General features: G+C 41.6%; 1 protein-coding gene across 9 annotated transcripts in view; it reads left to right on the top strand.

The window, feature by feature from the left end:
* LOC140195372 (polycystin-1-like protein 1) overlaps nt 1-16,898 on the top strand; it is a 241,758-nt gene that overhangs the window by 169,972 nt on the left and 54,888 nt on the right. For 8 of the 9 annotated variants that reach the window (XR_011885446.1, XR_011885445.1, XM_072253568.1 and 5 more), the window contains 8 exons: nt 1,821-2,037; nt 3,055-3,228; nt 5,703-5,822; nt 8,781-8,856; nt 9,070-9,146; nt 15,816-16,011; nt 16,407-16,545; nt 16,655-16,739. Coding sequence is in view for 7 of the 9 variants with exons in the window: in XM_072253568.1 (XP_072109669.1) it covers nt 1,821-2,037; nt 3,055-3,228; nt 5,703-5,822; nt 8,781-8,856; nt 9,070-9,146; nt 15,816-16,011; nt 16,407-16,545; nt 16,655-16,739 (1,084 nt within the window). In the remaining 2 variants the exon portion in view is untranslated. The remainder of the gene's footprint in view (nt 1-1,820; nt 2,038-3,054; nt 3,229-5,702; nt 5,823-8,780; nt 8,857-9,069; nt 9,147-15,815; nt 16,012-16,406; nt 16,546-16,654; nt 16,740-16,898) is intronic. The other variant, XM_072253570.1, reaches the window with a different exon arrangement.

Raw genomic sequence — 16,898 nt, forward strand, 5'->3', positions numbered from 1 at the left:
TTTTATATATTGGCGAGACCCAACGCAGACTGGGAGATCGTTTTGCTGAACACCTACGCTCTGTCCGCCAGAGAAAGCAGTATCTCCCAGTGGCCACACATTTTAATTCCCGTCCCATTCCCATTCTGATATGTCTATCCACGGCCTCCTCTACTGTAAAGATGAAGCCACACTCAAGTTGGAGGAACAACACTTATATTCCGTCTGGGTAGCCTCCAACCTGATGGTATGAACATTGACTTCTCTAACTTCCGCTAATGCCCCACCTCCCCCTCGTACCCCATCCGTTATTTATTTATATAAACACATTCTTTCTCTCTCTCTCCTTTTTCTCCCTCTGTCCCTCTGACTATACCCCTTGCCCATCCTCTGGGTTCCCCCCCCCCTTTTCCTTCTCCCTGGGCCTCCTGTCTCATGATTCTTTCATATCCCTTTTCCTATCACCTGTCCAGCTCTTGGCTCCATCCCTCCCCCTCCTGTCTTCTCCTATCATCTTGGATCTCCCCCTCCCCCTCCCACTTTCAAATCTCTTACTAGCTCTTCCTTCAGTTAGTCCTGACGAAAGGCCTCAGCTCGAAATGTCGACTGTACCTCTTCCTAGAGATGCTGCCTGGCCTGCTGCATTCACCAGCAACTTTGATGAGTGTTGCTTGAATTTCCAGCATCTGCAGAATTCCTCATGTTTACATGTAGAGAACTATTTTCACTTTGAGACAAAAGAACCTTTTACTGTTGATCAGTGTCAAACTAAATTCATTGTGATTCAATGTTGTAAAACAATAAAGCATGAAAACTTCCGGGGGGGGGGGAGGTGAATACTTTTTAGAGTCACTGAATAGTTTGTGACAGATGTCATTATAGCTTAAGAAATAGTAGATGGAGTTGACCAGATCAAAGCCAATCTGAACTTGGCATTTTCTGCCTCACACTCATTAAACAGTATTACATAGAGTCTGTCACGGCCTTGAATAAATTCAATGATTTGCCCTCCGCAGCTCTGTGGGTAGAGAATCCTATAAATTCATAATCTATAATCTAAAGATTCATAACTTCATTTCTGTCTTACATTTGCAACACCCTGTTATTACACTTTGTTCCTTTCCCTGAGTTTTCTCCCCATGATTGGAAACATCCTTTCAGCATCAGTATCGTCAGAGTGTCTCAGAAACATGCACCTTTCATTGAGGTCTTCCTGGTACAGGGTTTCTCAACTGTTTTCAAGCCATGGACTGATCTAGCAGATTGTCTTCAGCATCAGCAATACCATTCACTGTTCTTCATTTCTCAATATGTTTTCCTTGGGGCTACCTGGCCTACCTGTGGAAGACTAGGCATATGGACATAATTTGGTGCCTTGACAGTTCCTGCTCCAAAACAGAAGTATAATTGCATTTCATGATTGTTTACTGATTCTCACATGCAGCATTGTTAATATTTATGCTATAACTAATATGTTCCTTAAAAATTTGATTTGTTTCACCATATTTTTAACACTCCTTTCCTTATAAATTCCTGCATGATGGAAGTGGTCTACTGATTGCACTTTCTCCTCTGGAGACAGCACAGAGGTCAAGGGTACCTCGCTTTGTTTTATCCTGGCCCCTTACTGTAAATCACTTTGCTTCACAAATTACCAGAGGTTTTGGGATTAAACTGTTAAGTGTAAATTAAGATAAAATTGTTGCATTTACTTAAGAAAGATATATTTTTTTTTAAATAGCAACCAACTTTTGTCCTACATTCTCTAAGCCTTGTTTAAATGAAAATTGTGCCTGACTAGAGTTTTACGTTCCATGAAAGTAGTTAAAAATCTTTCTTAGTGTTCCAGATAACCTTGGTCCAATTTGGAAGGTTCATCTTTGGCACAATAACGGTGGTTATTCTCCTAGCTGGTATGTTACCTCTGTGATTGTTAAGGACGTGCTAATTGGTACGTGCTGGTTCTTTCCTGCTGAATGCTGGCTTGCGGCAGATGAAGGAGATGGAAAAGTAGAACGAGAACTGGTCTCACTCATCCATGCACCTGGCTTTAAGAAAGTAATATATTATTTTTCTAAGATAACTATCAATGTTAACATGTATTGACCTTGCAAATTAAGAATGAAACTTTTGGCTGAATGCATGTTTTGTGACATGAGTGAATTTAATTAAGACGTAGGAACCTTTGGATTTTAACAAATTGTGACATTTCTGATGGTGTGGCAACTCCGAAATTTGAGTGCTGACTGATCCTAATCATAATGCAGTAAAGTCTTAAGCTAGGGTATGCGCTTAATATTCTGGCAACAAATTTCATACACAGCTGAAACTGCTACGATTTTGCTATAAACCATCTTTCAGCTGATGGTTCAAGGACCAGTGGCGATTAATTTAAAGCAGGGGTTCCCAACCTTTTTTATGCCATGGACCAATTTTACTCGGCAAGGGGTTGGTAACCCCTGATTTAAAGTGAGAACAAGCAGATACAGAGGAGATGTGAGGAAAAACTTTTTTTATATTAAGAGTGATGGTGATCTAGAGCTAATGGGTTGAAGGAAATTGAGCCATTCAGAGTTTTAAAAGGGGAATCAAAAAAGCACTAGAGAAATAATTAACTTTGTGGCTGTGGGTAACAGCAGGAGGAATGGACTGCATAGATTCTTCTCATGGGAGTTGTCATGGATGTATCTGGCCAAGTGTGTTCCTTTGTGCTGTGACAACTTCTTAATTCAACCCACAGTCGCTCTTCTATATGTCAAAATCATTGACAATCTAATGACAAGTTTCATATTTTGTAACTGTTTAAAATGATGCATTTTTGTTCTCTGCACTAATTTTGTATTTCATAAGCTTTGTACAGTCAATGAGTTTTCGAGATAATTATACTATGAAAGGTCATAGCTTTAAAAATGTTGAGACATTTAAAAGAGAAAAGGTCATGCATAAATATTGTATTCTGTGCTTTGTATGTGCAAAATGCCACATGCTGCAAAACCTGATTTATGTTCTCTGTGAAACAGATTTTATTAAAACATTTAATGGTTTCAATTAATGAGATATTCTTGTTTTTTACAGCTTCTCTATAGTAAACTAACTGAGTATCTGGAAGACTATCACATGTGGGGATCGGTATACAGTCGCCCATCCTATAGCTCTTTTACACATACTCAGCGCCTCAGCATCTGCCTTTGCCTTCTGTTGGGTTATATGTGTCTCAGTGCTGTGCTGACCAGCATCAAGAATGAGGAGGTGAAATATCTTAGCTAACTTCAATATTCATCTTGCTTTCAAAATTATGATTATGCTGTGCGTTACTATCAGGTGATGTAGTTATATTTTGAAAATGGTGATGAAGCTCTACTTTTGGGTTGATCAAAGTCTTTGGAGTCCAATTCAGACCTTTACTAGTCTGATGAATATTTTGATCAAATTGTAAGCTAAGGTAAAAGTTCATCTTCTGGTGCCTTTATCGCTCGGGGTATTGAGTAAAAATACTGGAATGTCATGGGAAGTATAGAAGTTTGATAAGTCCAACTTGGAGTATTTTGTGCATTTCTCATTTACAGGAAAGATGTGGAGGCTTGGAAAGAACCAGGATGTTGCATAGTTTGGAGAGTATTGGTTACGCGGAGAGATGGGACAATCTTAGATTGTTTTGTCTGGACAATCTGAGAGGCAATACTGAGAGAAGTACAGTCAGCCCTCCTTATCTGCGAGTTCCGCATGCGCGAATTCAAAGCCGCGAATCGAGAAAACCCGGAAGTGCTCTTCCAGCACTTGTTGTTTGAGCATGTACAAACTTTTTTTTCTTGTCAATGCAGTGTAACAATTATTTACATAGCATTTACATTGTATTAGGTATTATAAGTAATCTAGGGATGATTTAAAGTATACAGGAGGATGTGTGTGGGTTATCCTGGTTCAGGATCGAAAAAAACCCAGAAGTTCTCTTACTAAGTAAGTCGGAATAGGTACATCCGGTATTATTTAGCGTCAGTTAGTCAAACCTTTGTCTTAGTATATAGAATATATTTTACCTTTCTATGCATATAAAACCCTTAAGAAACACATGTTTCAGCGCCGGGCTTGGGAACGGAAGTTCCCAAGTTCAATCCAGTGACAGACCGCTCCCGAGTGCACTCTCCATCCATGCCGGGTTGATGTGAAGGATCAAAAACCCAAAACCCAATAATTAAACCAATGCATTGCTTAGTAATAATTGTAGCTTTCATCGGGGCAGGGCCTTTCTCACTTTATCCTTTAAAATTGTTCAGATCGTTGACCGAATGTAGCCTAATGTTTTTCCAATGACTGATGGCGTTTCACCTCTTTCCGAGCGCTTTATTATTTCCACTTTATTTTAAATCCCGATCGTGATTATTTTCGTGAACAGAGACACTGCGGATTCAGAGCTCCGCCGCCGGGTCCTAATGTCCACTGCACTGAGACAGGTTAAATAAGGTCCCGGGTTCCACTGGGTTCTAAGGTCCACTGCCTTGTGACAGGTTGAATCAAGAACTTGAGCATCCGTGTTTTTTGATATACACGAGGGGTCCCAGAACCAATCAGTCGCGGATAAGGAGGGCCGACTGTATATAAAATTATGAGAAGCATAAATAGGGTAGAAAGTCAGAATCTTTTCCTGGGGTGGAAATGTCAAACACTAGAGGGCATTAGTTTAAAGTGAGAAGGGAAATTTTTGAAAGAGGTCTATAAGGTAGGGTTTTTACACCAGAGTGCCTGGAATGCACTGACGGGAAGTGGTGGAACCAGGTACGATAGCAAGGTTCAAGAGGCATTAGACAGGCACATGAGCAGGCAAGGAGTAGAGGAATACAGATATGTGCAGACAGATGAGATTAGTTTAATTTGGTGTCATTGTTGCTGCTGTAGGGACTGTTCTTATGCTGTATTGAACAATGTAGTGTTCTAATACTAAATGTAAAATGAAGCAGAAACTTGATTCCACTGAAATCAATGGAGCTGAATCTTGGAAGTGAACTAAGTCAGTTGCATTTATCCTGCAATACAGCTGCTGCCACTATATTGCAGGTTTAATGGAAGTGATTGATGCTGAATTCCAGTAAGTTTTTTTTATTCTTTAGTTTTTATTTCAATGTTTTCTATATTTTTCTTTAAGATATACTATTTTTGTGTCTTTTCCATTTATCTGCATGTTCTTTGTGATCGTTTTTTTTCCCTCTTTTCCTTTCCCTACACCGAATGATTACTGCTGTATTCCATTAGAGCCTGTAATGAATTAGGATGTATAAAACATAGAACAGAACAATACCATGTGGGAACAAACCCTTTAACTCACCACGTCTGCACTGGCCATGAAGCCAATCTAAGCCAATTCCATCTGGCTGCACATGGTCCAGATTCCCCAATGAACAGTGATAGTACAACATCAACACTATCCTGTGGTCTTGTGCTGCTCCTGAATAAAGGCAGATTGAATGGTTATGACCAACGTCTATGTTGCTTTACCTTTATCTTTTCTCCATAACTTAACCATTTTATCTTCACATCTTGTCCTTCCTTTCTGTAAACAAATGCAAAGTAATAGCACAATTATTAATCTAATATAACTGTTCAGTCAGGTTATCTGCATTTACCTGACAATTTCTCTTTGGCTCCATAATAGGTTTATTTTTGTCCTCCATCCTATAATTGTCTCATGAATGATTCTTATATTGTTAAATATTTCTTTTCATTTCCAGTACACTGCTGAATTGGGTCTCATTGATGTCTCAGCTGCCTCCTTAGTTACTGGCTTGATTACCACTATAGTAGTTCTGCCAATTGTATTGTTACTATCGTTGCTATTCAGATTTAGCAAGGTGAGATTATGCATTGTTTTAAACCTGTATCTTTCATTGTTTAAGGGTATAATAATGGTTTCACCATTTTGATTTAGAGGCAAACTGCACTGCAATTTGTATCAGATTCCAGATTTTCGTAGAATCTCCAAAATTTGCCTCGTGATGAGACGAAGGGCAAGGTTTAGAATGTTTTCTTAATCTGCTGCATTAATATATGGGCCATATCTTCTGATTTATACCGGTGCTAATGACAGATGTACCCTCAATTCATGGGGAAGTCTTGATGTCCAATGCAGATGTTGTCCTAACCAACACCTGCCCTGTTACCAGTGCAACTGGTTCCCCTACTCAGCGCTAGTCGGCTCCTCAGCAAGTCCAACCAGGCAGTGTGAATGTTCACAGGCTTTCTCCTTCTCAGCCTGGGAAATCTGTATGTGGAAGAGTCCCATTAAAACAGACAGAAAAATATCACCTTCCTTTTGGAAGGAGGGCAAATTGAGCAATTTTTGTTCAGTTAATTATGTTAATTTTAAATCAGTGATTCCCAAACTTTTTTGGGTTCTTGCCCCCTTGGTTACTAGACTACATCCCCAGTGCCCCTTCTCTCTTTCCGGCCATTACATTAAAACTATAAAGAATTTTGATTAATGATACACAGTGAAAGAAAACAAGAACTGCAGATTCAAAGCAGTGAGAAATAATTATAAAATTATTCAAATCTATTTACAGCAACAGCTAAAATTATTTTAAAATTTAATTATAGTAAAAATTTTCATCAACAAGTTTAGAGCAATTTATACAGTACATTAGTAATCCAACTATTTACTACTTTAAAAATGCAAACAACAGGAATTCTGCAGATGCTGGAAATTCAAGCAACACACATAAACTTTTATGTGTGTTGCTTGTTATTTACTACTTTATTGTTTTTTCACCTTTCAATGAGATGGATGGGCTTGGTGCAGTCATATCAGCTTCTCAACATCAGGCTGAATGTCAATCAGAGGGAGGCCTAGATCTCCACGTTCAGTAACTTGAAGTCGGTTTTGTTGCTTTGAAAGAAGTTAGGTGACTGCACTGAAACCATGCTCCACTAAGTATGATGTTGGAAATGAAATTAAGAACATCTTGACCTTTTTCCACAGTGCAAGATAGCATTCCGAGTTTTCTTTCTGCAACCAAATGACTCGATATGATTTCTTTTTGAACCTTAACATCAGGTCAAAGTCAATTTGTAGCGAGGTCAGTTCTTCCTCCATTCTTCCTGTTAATTCCTCATTACAGGTGCTCAGCAATGGGTTTATTACCCAATCTTGAATTTGGATCAAGGGAAATCTCTCTTCCATGTCTTTGTGCAGCTCTCCTAGTAGGCACAGTATTCTTGAAGATCATCATATGGTATTTTTTCAATCTCTTCCAACTCAGAGAGGCTCAGAAATTGGAAAAGGTTGCAATGGCTAATGGTGCACTTTAGGGTTAACTTGAACAGAAATATGGTGAGGACTGATTTGACTTTAATAAGATCCACATTATGTCCTTGCATTTGAAGATTAAATTCATTAAACTTTATGAGTAATTCTGACAAATAAGCAATGTCGTACTTAATATTCTTGAGTTGATTACTGAATGAAGCATTTGAGTCTTCAGAGAATTTTATCACAGTTTCAAAAAGCACATAAAAGCATCTCATAGAAACATAGAAAATAGGTGCAGGGGTAGGCCATTTGGCCCTTCGAGCCTGCACCGCCATTCAGTACGATCATGGCTGATCATCCAACTCAGAACCCTGTGCCCGCCTTCTCTCTATACCCCCTGATCCCTTTAGCCACAAGGGCCATATCTAACTCCCTCTTAAATATAGCCAATGAACTGGCCTCAACTGTTTCCTGTGGCAGAGAATTCCACAGATTCACCACCCTTTGAAGAAAATTTTCCTCATCTCGGTCCTAAAAGGCTTCCCCTTTATCCTCAAACTGTGACCCCTCGTTCTGGACTTCCCCAACATTGGGAACAATCTTCCTGCATCTAGCCTGTCCAATCCCTTTAGAATTTTATACATTTCAATAAGATCCCCCCTCAATCTTCTAAATTCCAGAGAGTGTAAGCCTAGTCGATCCAGTCTTTCATCATATGAAAGTCCTGCCATCCCAGGAATCAATCTGGTGAACCTTCTTTGTACTCCCTCTATGGCAAGAATGTCTTTCCTCAGATTAGGGGGACCAAAACTGCACGCAATACTCCAGGTGTGGTCTCACCGAGGCTTTGTACAACTGCAGTAGTACCTCCCTGCTCCTGTACTCGAATCCTCTTGCTATGAATACCAGCATACCATTCGCCTTTTTCACCGCCTGCTGTACCTGCATGCCCACTTTCAATGACTGGTGTACAATGACACCCAGGTCTCGTTGCACCTCCCCTTTTCCTAATTGGCCACCATTCAGATAATAATCTGTTTTCCTGTTCTTGCCACCAAAGTGGATAACCTTACATTTATCCACATTAAATTGCATGATCCACATTAATCTGCAGGCTGTTTCCTTTGAGAGCCACGTGACTTCTGTGTGCAACAGCAAGTGTTCAAACTATTCGTCATTCTCAATACATACTTGTCAAAATAGTTGGGAATTGAGGACATTGGACTTGATTTTATTTACCACTGTGATAACGGTATTTAATGATTAGTGCAGCTGATCACTTAGGTGTTTTTGTGACAAGATTTCTGTGAATTACACAATGTATAGTGGTACATTGCAGCAAAATCAATCATGATCAAGGATTTTATTTGGGAACAATGCCAAATTTGTGGGCAGGGTCGGCTTTTAAAAATGGCAATAAAAATTGCAGAAACTCTACACTGAACTAACTTGCATTTTTATTCCTACTAGTTATCAAATTGTGCTGGTGAAACATTTTAGAACAGTTAGAAACTTAATACAAATGTGTGATTCACCTTTTGATATGTTTTCTTTAACTTAGGTCAAATTACTGCAGGAAACTTCTACTGAAGAGCAATACGGGACCACAAGAGAATCCAATATATATTCCATTGAAGGTAACAAGAAATTAGTATTATATTCGAGTGATCAACAAAGATATTAATTGCCCTAAGGCAAAAAGAGTGAGAAGTGTCCTAGATATTGAATGACGTGCAACACAAGAAAGAGAGAATTTCACACTATACAAACAAAGAACTTATTTTGAATGTTTAAATAATCTATGTTGCAAGATACATCTTCAGCTAATCGAGATGTTCTCTTATTCTCAGATAGTACAATTGCATCCTTCCTGTCCTGGCAGAGCTTACAGCAGTGGGCCCAGGAGGCATGGAGAAAAAAGTATGAGGTAAGAACTAAGTTTCAGACGGATCCCGACAGTTCTGCTCAAGTTAATTAAAGAATAGTAACTTATATATACAAAGCGACACACATTAAAGTTGCTGGTGAACGCAGCAGGCCAGGCAGCATCTATAGGAAGAGGTACAGTCGACGTTTCGGGCCAAGACCCTTCGTCAGGACTAACTGAAAGAAGAGCTAGTAAGAGATTTGAAAGTTGGAGGGGGAGGGGGAGATCCAAAATGATAGGAGAAGACAGGAGGGGGAGGGATGGAGCCAAGAGCTGGACAGGTGATTGGCAAAGGGGATACGAGAGGATCATGGGACAGGAGGTCAGGGAAGAAAGACAAGGTGGGGGGGGAAGCCCAGAGGATAGGCAATAACAGATGGGGTACAAGGGGAAGGTGGGACATTAATGGAAGTTTGAGAAGTCAATGTTCATGCCATCAGGTTGGAGGCTACCCAGACGAAATATAAGGTGTTGTTCCTCCAACCTGAGTGTGGCTTCATCTTTACAGTAGAGGAGGCCGTGGATAGACATATCAGAATGGGAATGGGACGTGGAATTAAAATGTGTGGCCACTGGGAGATCCTGCTTTCTCTGGCGGACAGAGTGTAGGTGTTCAGCAAAACGGTCTCCCAGTCTGTGTTGGGTCTCGCCAATATATAGAAGGCCACATCAGGAGCACCGGACACAGTATATCACCCCAGCGGACTCACAGGTGAAGTGTCGCCTCACCTGGAAGGACTGTCTGGGGCCCTGAATGGTGGTGAGGGAGGACATGTAGGGGCATATGTAGCACTTGTTCCGCTTACAAGGATAAGTGCCAGGTGGGGAAGGATGGGGGGATGAATGGACAAGGGAGTCGCATAGGGAGCGATCCCTGTGGAAAGCAGAGGGGTGGGGAGAGAAAGATGTGCTTAGTGGTGGGATCCCGTTGGAGGTGGCGGAAGTTACGGAGAATAATACGTTAGACCCGGAGGCTGGTGGGGTGGTAGGTGAGGACAAGGGGAACCCTATTCGTAGTGGGGTGGCGGGAGGATGGAGTGAGAGCAGATGTGCGTGAAATGGGAGAGATGCGTTTGAGAGCAGAGTTGATGGTGGAGGAAGGGAAGCCCCTTTCTTTAAAAAAGGAGGACATCTTCTTCGTCCTGGAATGAAAAGCATCATCCTGAGAGCAGATGCAGCGGAGACGGAGGAATTGTGAGAAGGGGATTGCATTTTTGCAAGAGACAGGGTGAGAAGAGGAATAGTCCAGATAGCTGTGAGAGTCCGAAGCGTTTTAGTTTTGTAGAATATTTACACAATCATAGATAAGGTTAATGCTAGCAGGCATTTTTCACGGAAGTTGGGTGAGAATAGAACTAGTGGTCTCAGCTTAAGTGTGAAAGGTGAAATATTTAAGAGAACCTGAGGAGGGACTTCTTCACTCGGAGGCTGGTGCGAGTATGGAACAAGCTGCAATGGAAGTGGTAGGTGCAGGTCTGAATGAAACATTTAAATTCGGATAGGTACATGGATGGGAGGAGTATGGAGAGCTATGGTCAGCTGCAGTCAATGGGAGTAGGTAGAATAACAGCTTGGCACAGACTAGATTGGCTGAAAGGCCAGTTTATGTGTTGTCATGCTCTCTGATTCTATTTCAAGTAGATTCATAAAAATATTTCCAAACAAAATCTTATCACCAAGCCGTAGAGGTAGTAATTGGGCCAGCATTTCCAGCAACAACAGGCTGCCGGTGGTCACAACCCTCACACTCACTGTGTCACGTTTACCTTGAGATCTCACTTGCCCTCAATACCATGCACTGCACACTGCATATGAACATAAGATAAGAAGCAGAAGCAAGTGTTGGTTATTTGCCCCATGAACCTGCTCTGCCATTCTGTACAACCACCACTGATCTTATTTTGGTGCCATTTCCCCGAACTATCCGCAAGTCCCTGGATTGCTTAATATCCTTAGATCTATCAAGCTCCATCTTGAATACTTTATACTTTATACTTCATTGTCGCCAAACAATTGATACTAGAACATACAATCATCACAGCGATATTTGATTCTGCGCTTCCCACTCCCTGGATTACAAATCAATAGTAAATATTAAAAATTTAAATTATAAATCATAAATAGAAAATAGAAAAATGGAAAGTAAGGTAGTGCAAAAAAACCGAGAGGCAGGTCCGGATATTTGGAAGGTACGGCCCAGATCCGAGATAGGATCCGTTCAGCAGTCTTATCACTGTTGGAAAGAAGCCGTTCCCAAATCTAGCCCTACGAGACTTCAAGCTCCAGAGCCTCGACATCCCTTGGTTGGAGAATTCAAAAGGTTCACCATCACTAGATGCATGAACTTCTCATCACAGCCTGATCTGCTGATCCTTTATTTTGAAAGTGTGAGCAGTGCCTCCAGGCATCAAAAACACTTCAGTTTAGCCCTTGTATTCAGAAACATTGAAAAGGGTAAAAATAAGTATTAAAAATTAATCCAAGAATGGAAAAATCTATTTTTATTTGAGAATTAAAACACAGAAACAAGTGCAATCAGTTAAGGAGTAAATTAATTAAGCAAATTGTAGATCGCGCGATTTATATTTTAGAACATTCTATATCTGCTGAGGAGTTATCAGAAGTCCTTCTCTCCGCAAGACCACTCGGAAGCAACCAAACTCATATGTAGGATAATTTTGCCAGCACCACCAAAGTAAAAGCTCCAGTTTCAAATTAAAAATTTATTATCAAAGTAGGTATATGTTACAACATAGTACCTTGAGATTCATGTTCTTGCTGGCATTTACAGGAAAATAAAGAAATACAATAGAATTTACAAAAAACTATGCATAAACAAAGACTGACAAACAATGTGCAGAAGAAGACAAGTTGTGCAAATTAAAAATAATATTGAGAACATGGGTTACTAAGAAGTTCTTGAAAGTGAGTCTGTAGGTTGTAGATTCAGTTCCAGGGCTGTGGTGAGTGAAGGTATCCGTGCCGGCACAGGAGCCTGATTGTTGCAGGGTAATAACTATTTCTGGACCTGGCAGTGTGGGACCCTAAGGCTTTCTGTACCTCCTCACCCTCCCAGTAGTGAGAAGAGACCATGCCCTGGATGCTGGTGCTGGGGGTCTTTGTTGAGGGATGCTGCTTCCTTGTGGCAGCACTCCATGTGAATGTGCTCAATGGTCAGGAGCGCTTTGACTGGATTGTATCCACCAATTTCTGTAGTATTTCCTGTTCCTGGTCATTGCTGTTTCCATAACTGGCCAGTTAGAATACGCTCCACTATGCCTCCATAGAACTTTGTCAAAGTTTTTGGTGACACTTCTTTGTGATTGCACTTACATGATGGCCTTAAGACAGGTCCTCTGATATGATAAATCCAAGGGTTTTTAATGGTACTGACTATCTTCACCTTAATAATATTGAATAATGGACCTATGGCTTCTTCCTCCTGTTGTTGACAATGCACTCTGTGGTTTTGCTGATATTGTTGTGGCACCATTCAACCCTAGGTTTTCAATCTCCCTTCTATATTCGTTGCCATCTTTGATTCAGCCAACAACATTGGAGCTGTACTTAGCCACACAATCATAAGTATAAAATGAGTAAAACACTGCTCTATTGTGTACCTGTGTTGACGCTAGTGTTGAATGCTGAGTTGTAGTCAGTGATGAGCATTTTGATGAGGATGATGCTTTTCATTCTAGGACTTCTCGCAATTCCTCCGTCTCCGCCGCATCTGCTCTCAGAATGAAGCTTTTCATTCTAGGACGAGGGAGATGTCTTCCTTTTTTAAAGAAAGGGGCTTCCCTTCCTCCACCATCAACTCTGCTCTTAAACGCATCTCCCCCATTTCACGTACATCTGCTCTCACTCCATCCTCCCGCCACCCCACTAGGAATAGGGTTCCCCTGGTCCTCACCTACCACCCCACCAGCCTCCAGGTCCAACATATTATTCTCCGTAACTTCCGCCACCTCCAACGGGATCCCACCACTAAGCACATCTTTCCCTCCCCCCATCTCTCTGCATTCCGCAGGGATCGCTCCCTACACAACTCCCTTGTCCATTCGTCCCCCCCATCCCTCCCCACTGATCTCCCTCCTGGCACTTATCCGTGTAAGCAGAACAAGTGCTACACATGCCCTTACACTTCCTCCCTTACCACCATTCAGGGCCCCAGACAGTCCTTCCAGGTGAGGCAACACTTCACCTGTGAGTCGGCTGGGGTGATATACTGCGTCCGGTGCCCCCGATGTGGCCTTTTATATATTGGCGAGACCCGACGCAGACTGGGAGACCGCTTTGCTGAACATCTACGCTCTGTCCGCCAGAGAAAGCAGGATCTCCCAGTGGCCACACATTTTAATTCCACATCCCATTCCCATTCTGACATGTCCATCCACGGCCTCCTCTACTGTAAAGATGAAGCCACACTCAGGTTGGAGGAACAACACCTTATATTCCGTCTGGGTAGCCTCCAACCTGATGGCATGGACATCGACTTCTCTAACTTCCACTAAGGCCCCACCTCCCCCTCGTATCCCATCTGTTACTCATTTTTATGCACACATTCTTTCTCTCACTCTCCTTTTTCTCCCTCTGTCCCTCTGAATATACCTCTTGCCCATCCTCTGGGTCCCCCCCCTTGTTTTTCTTCCCGGACCTCCTGTCCCATGATCCTCTCGTATCCCCTTTGCCTATCACCTGTCCAGCTCTTGGCTCCATCCCTTCCCCTCCTGTCTTCTCCTATCATTTTGGATCTCCCCCTCCCCCTCCAACTTTCAAATCCCTTACTCACTCTTCCTTCAGTTAGTCCTGACGAAGGGTCTCAGCCCGAAACGTCGACTGCACCTCTTCCTAGAGATGCTGCCTGGCCTGCTGCGTTCACCAGCAACTTTGATGTGTGTTGCTTGAGTTTCCAGCATCTGCAGAATTCCTGTTGTTAGCATTTTGATGTACAGTTGGCACTCCTTATCCGCGAGTTCCTCATACGCGAATTCAACCAACCGCGAATTGAGAAAACCCGGAAGTGCTCTTCCAGCACTTGCTGTTCGAGCATGTTCAGACTTATATTTCTTGTCATTATTCCCTAAACAATGCAGTATAACAACTATTTTACGTAGCATTTACATTGTATTAGGTATTATAAGTAATCTAGAGATGATTTAAAGTACTGTATATGGGAGGATGTGCGTAGGTTACCGTGGATTGGGATCGAAAAAAAAACGGAAGTTCTCTTACTAAGTCGGAACAGGTACATCCAGTATTATTTAGCGTCAGTTAGTCAAATGTTTGTCTTAGTATATAGTATATACTTTACCTTTCTGTGCATATAAAATACTTGAGAAAAGTATATTTCAGTGCCAGGCTCGGGAATGGATGTTCCCGAGTTCGATACCGTGACAGATCATTCCCGGGTTCGATCCAGTGACAGAGCGCTCCCGAGCGCATTCTCCATCCGTGCCGGGTTGATGTGAAGGATCAAAAACCCAGAACCCCAAAACCCAATAATTAAACCATTGCGTTGCTTAGTAATAATTGTAGCTTTCATCGGGGCAGGGCCTTTCTCACTTTATCCTTTAAAATGGTTCTGATCATTGATCGGCTGTAGCCTAATGCTCCTCCAATGACTGATGGCGTTTCACCTCTTTCCGATTGCTTTATTATTTGCACTTTATTTTAAATCGCGATCGTGATTATTTTCGTGAACAGAAACACTGCGGATTCAGAGCTTCGCCGCCGGGTCCTAATGCCCACCACACTGAGACTGGTTAAATAAGGTCCGAGGTTCCGCTGGGTCCTAAGGTCCACTGCATTGAGACAGGTTGAATAAGGGACGAGCATCCGCGTTTGTTGGTATCCGCGAGGAGTCCTGGAACCGATCCCTTGTGGATAAGGAGGGCCAACTCTATGCATCTTCATTGTCCAGGTGTTCCAGAGCTGAGTGACGGGTCAGTGAGATGCCACCTACTGTTGTTCTATTGTAACAGTAGGTAGATTGGAGTGGATTCAGGACACTCCTCAGACGGGAATTGACCAACCTTTCGATGTGCTTCATTACAGTGGATCTAAGTGCTACAGGATGATAATCATTGAGGCAGGTTCCCACATTCTTCTTAGGCATTAATTACAGCCTGCTTGAAGCTGGTGGGTATCTCATGGGGCTGAAGTGAGAGGTTGAAGATGAATGAAAACACTCCAGCCAGTTCATTAGCACAGGTCCTCAGTACTTGGCCAGTAACACCATATGTAGCAGATGCTTTCGATGGATTCACCCTCCAGAAGGATGCTCTCATGTCAGCTTCAGAAAATTAGATTACAGGGTCATTGAGGCCTGTGGGGGTTGGTGTTCTATCAATCAAAGTGAGCACAAAAGGCATTGAGTTCATCTCAAAAACTAAATCAAGGAGATCTGGGCCAGGTTTAGAATGGATATGCTCTTAGGGCCTAGGTGACTGAAGAAATGGCTGCCGAAGGTAGAGTAATAAAAATGAACAATACAGTTATCAGTCAAAGACATGAAAAACACTGGTATTAATACAGCACAGATCATGTATGATTGTAAAGCAGGAGAATGTTACAAACTTAGAGAACTGTGAGGCTAGACAGGATCTGAAATTAAAGATGACATTAATTAAATGATTTCTCTGTAGCTTTGTGTTTGCCTTTCCACAGCGAGGTATATTGGGCTCTCATGCTCCCAGTGTTCGTTCAGTGCACTACAGCGATGGAAGCAATAAGAAGGGTGGAACTTGCTCATCTGAAGGCAGCTCAAGTGGATTTGAGGATTGCAGTTCACGGGAAAATGCCAGGCCAGAACCAAAGGTCTCAAAACATAGCTCCAGCGACCTACGATCAGATTATTCATCAGGTGAAAATAGATCAAGAATTTACATATTGAGCATTGTAGCTTTTCCTTAGAATGCAGACAAAACTAATAATACTGCAGAAACTGCATCTAAATATTACTGTTGACTAAAAAAATAATAATCCCATAGAAATTATCTTCACTTGTTAAATTAACATTGATCTTTAATACAATGTGCATTCCATGCATGGTTTTATTTGGAACATTTGTATTTCCCACTGCTCCAATTGCCTTCCTCTAACATAGAGAACCAGCTTTGGGAGAGTTGTGGCCAAATTGAATACCTCTCAGCTTATCCTGAATTATTCTTCATAGATAATCAGAGGCAACCTGCATTCTCAAGTAGATGATTCTGAGTATAATCTTTAAATCCTCTTTCTTTTTGTTAATATCTCTAGAACACAGCAGTTTGTTTGAACAACCTGTGGCAAATAAAACCAGACATTTACTCCCATCTTGGTGCTGTTATCTGGCATGGACCATCTGCCTCTTGACTACCTTGGCGTGTGCGTTGGTAACAAGTGTGTTGGGACTGCGGTAAGGAGGACTGGATGCTGCGTTACCAATTGTTTTTTTTAAAGCAGAAATTTGATTTGTTTTGAATTATAATCATGAATATTGAAACAATTTGTCTTATCAATTTCAGGTTTGGACCAACCAAATCTATATTGTGGTTACATTCGGTGTTTTTTTCCCTCCTGTACTGTGTCTTTGTCATCCAGCCTATTGCAGTAAGTGATGCGAAATTCAGTGTTTAATTATGTAGCTGCTTCACTTTGCTTCTACAATGGAAAAAACTGACAGAGGATGTGCAAAAGGTAGCACTATCACACTCAGAATCATTCTAAGTGCTTCTTAGCACATCCTGCATGAACACAATTTAGCCTCAT

This window comes from Mobula birostris, chromosome 3 (genome assembly GCF_030028105.1).
Source record: "Mobula birostris isolate sMobBir1 chromosome 3, sMobBir1.hap1, whole genome shotgun sequence".
In the NCBI taxonomy this organism is placed as follows: Eukaryota; Metazoa; Chordata; class Chondrichthyes; order Myliobatiformes; family Myliobatidae; genus Mobula; species Mobula birostris.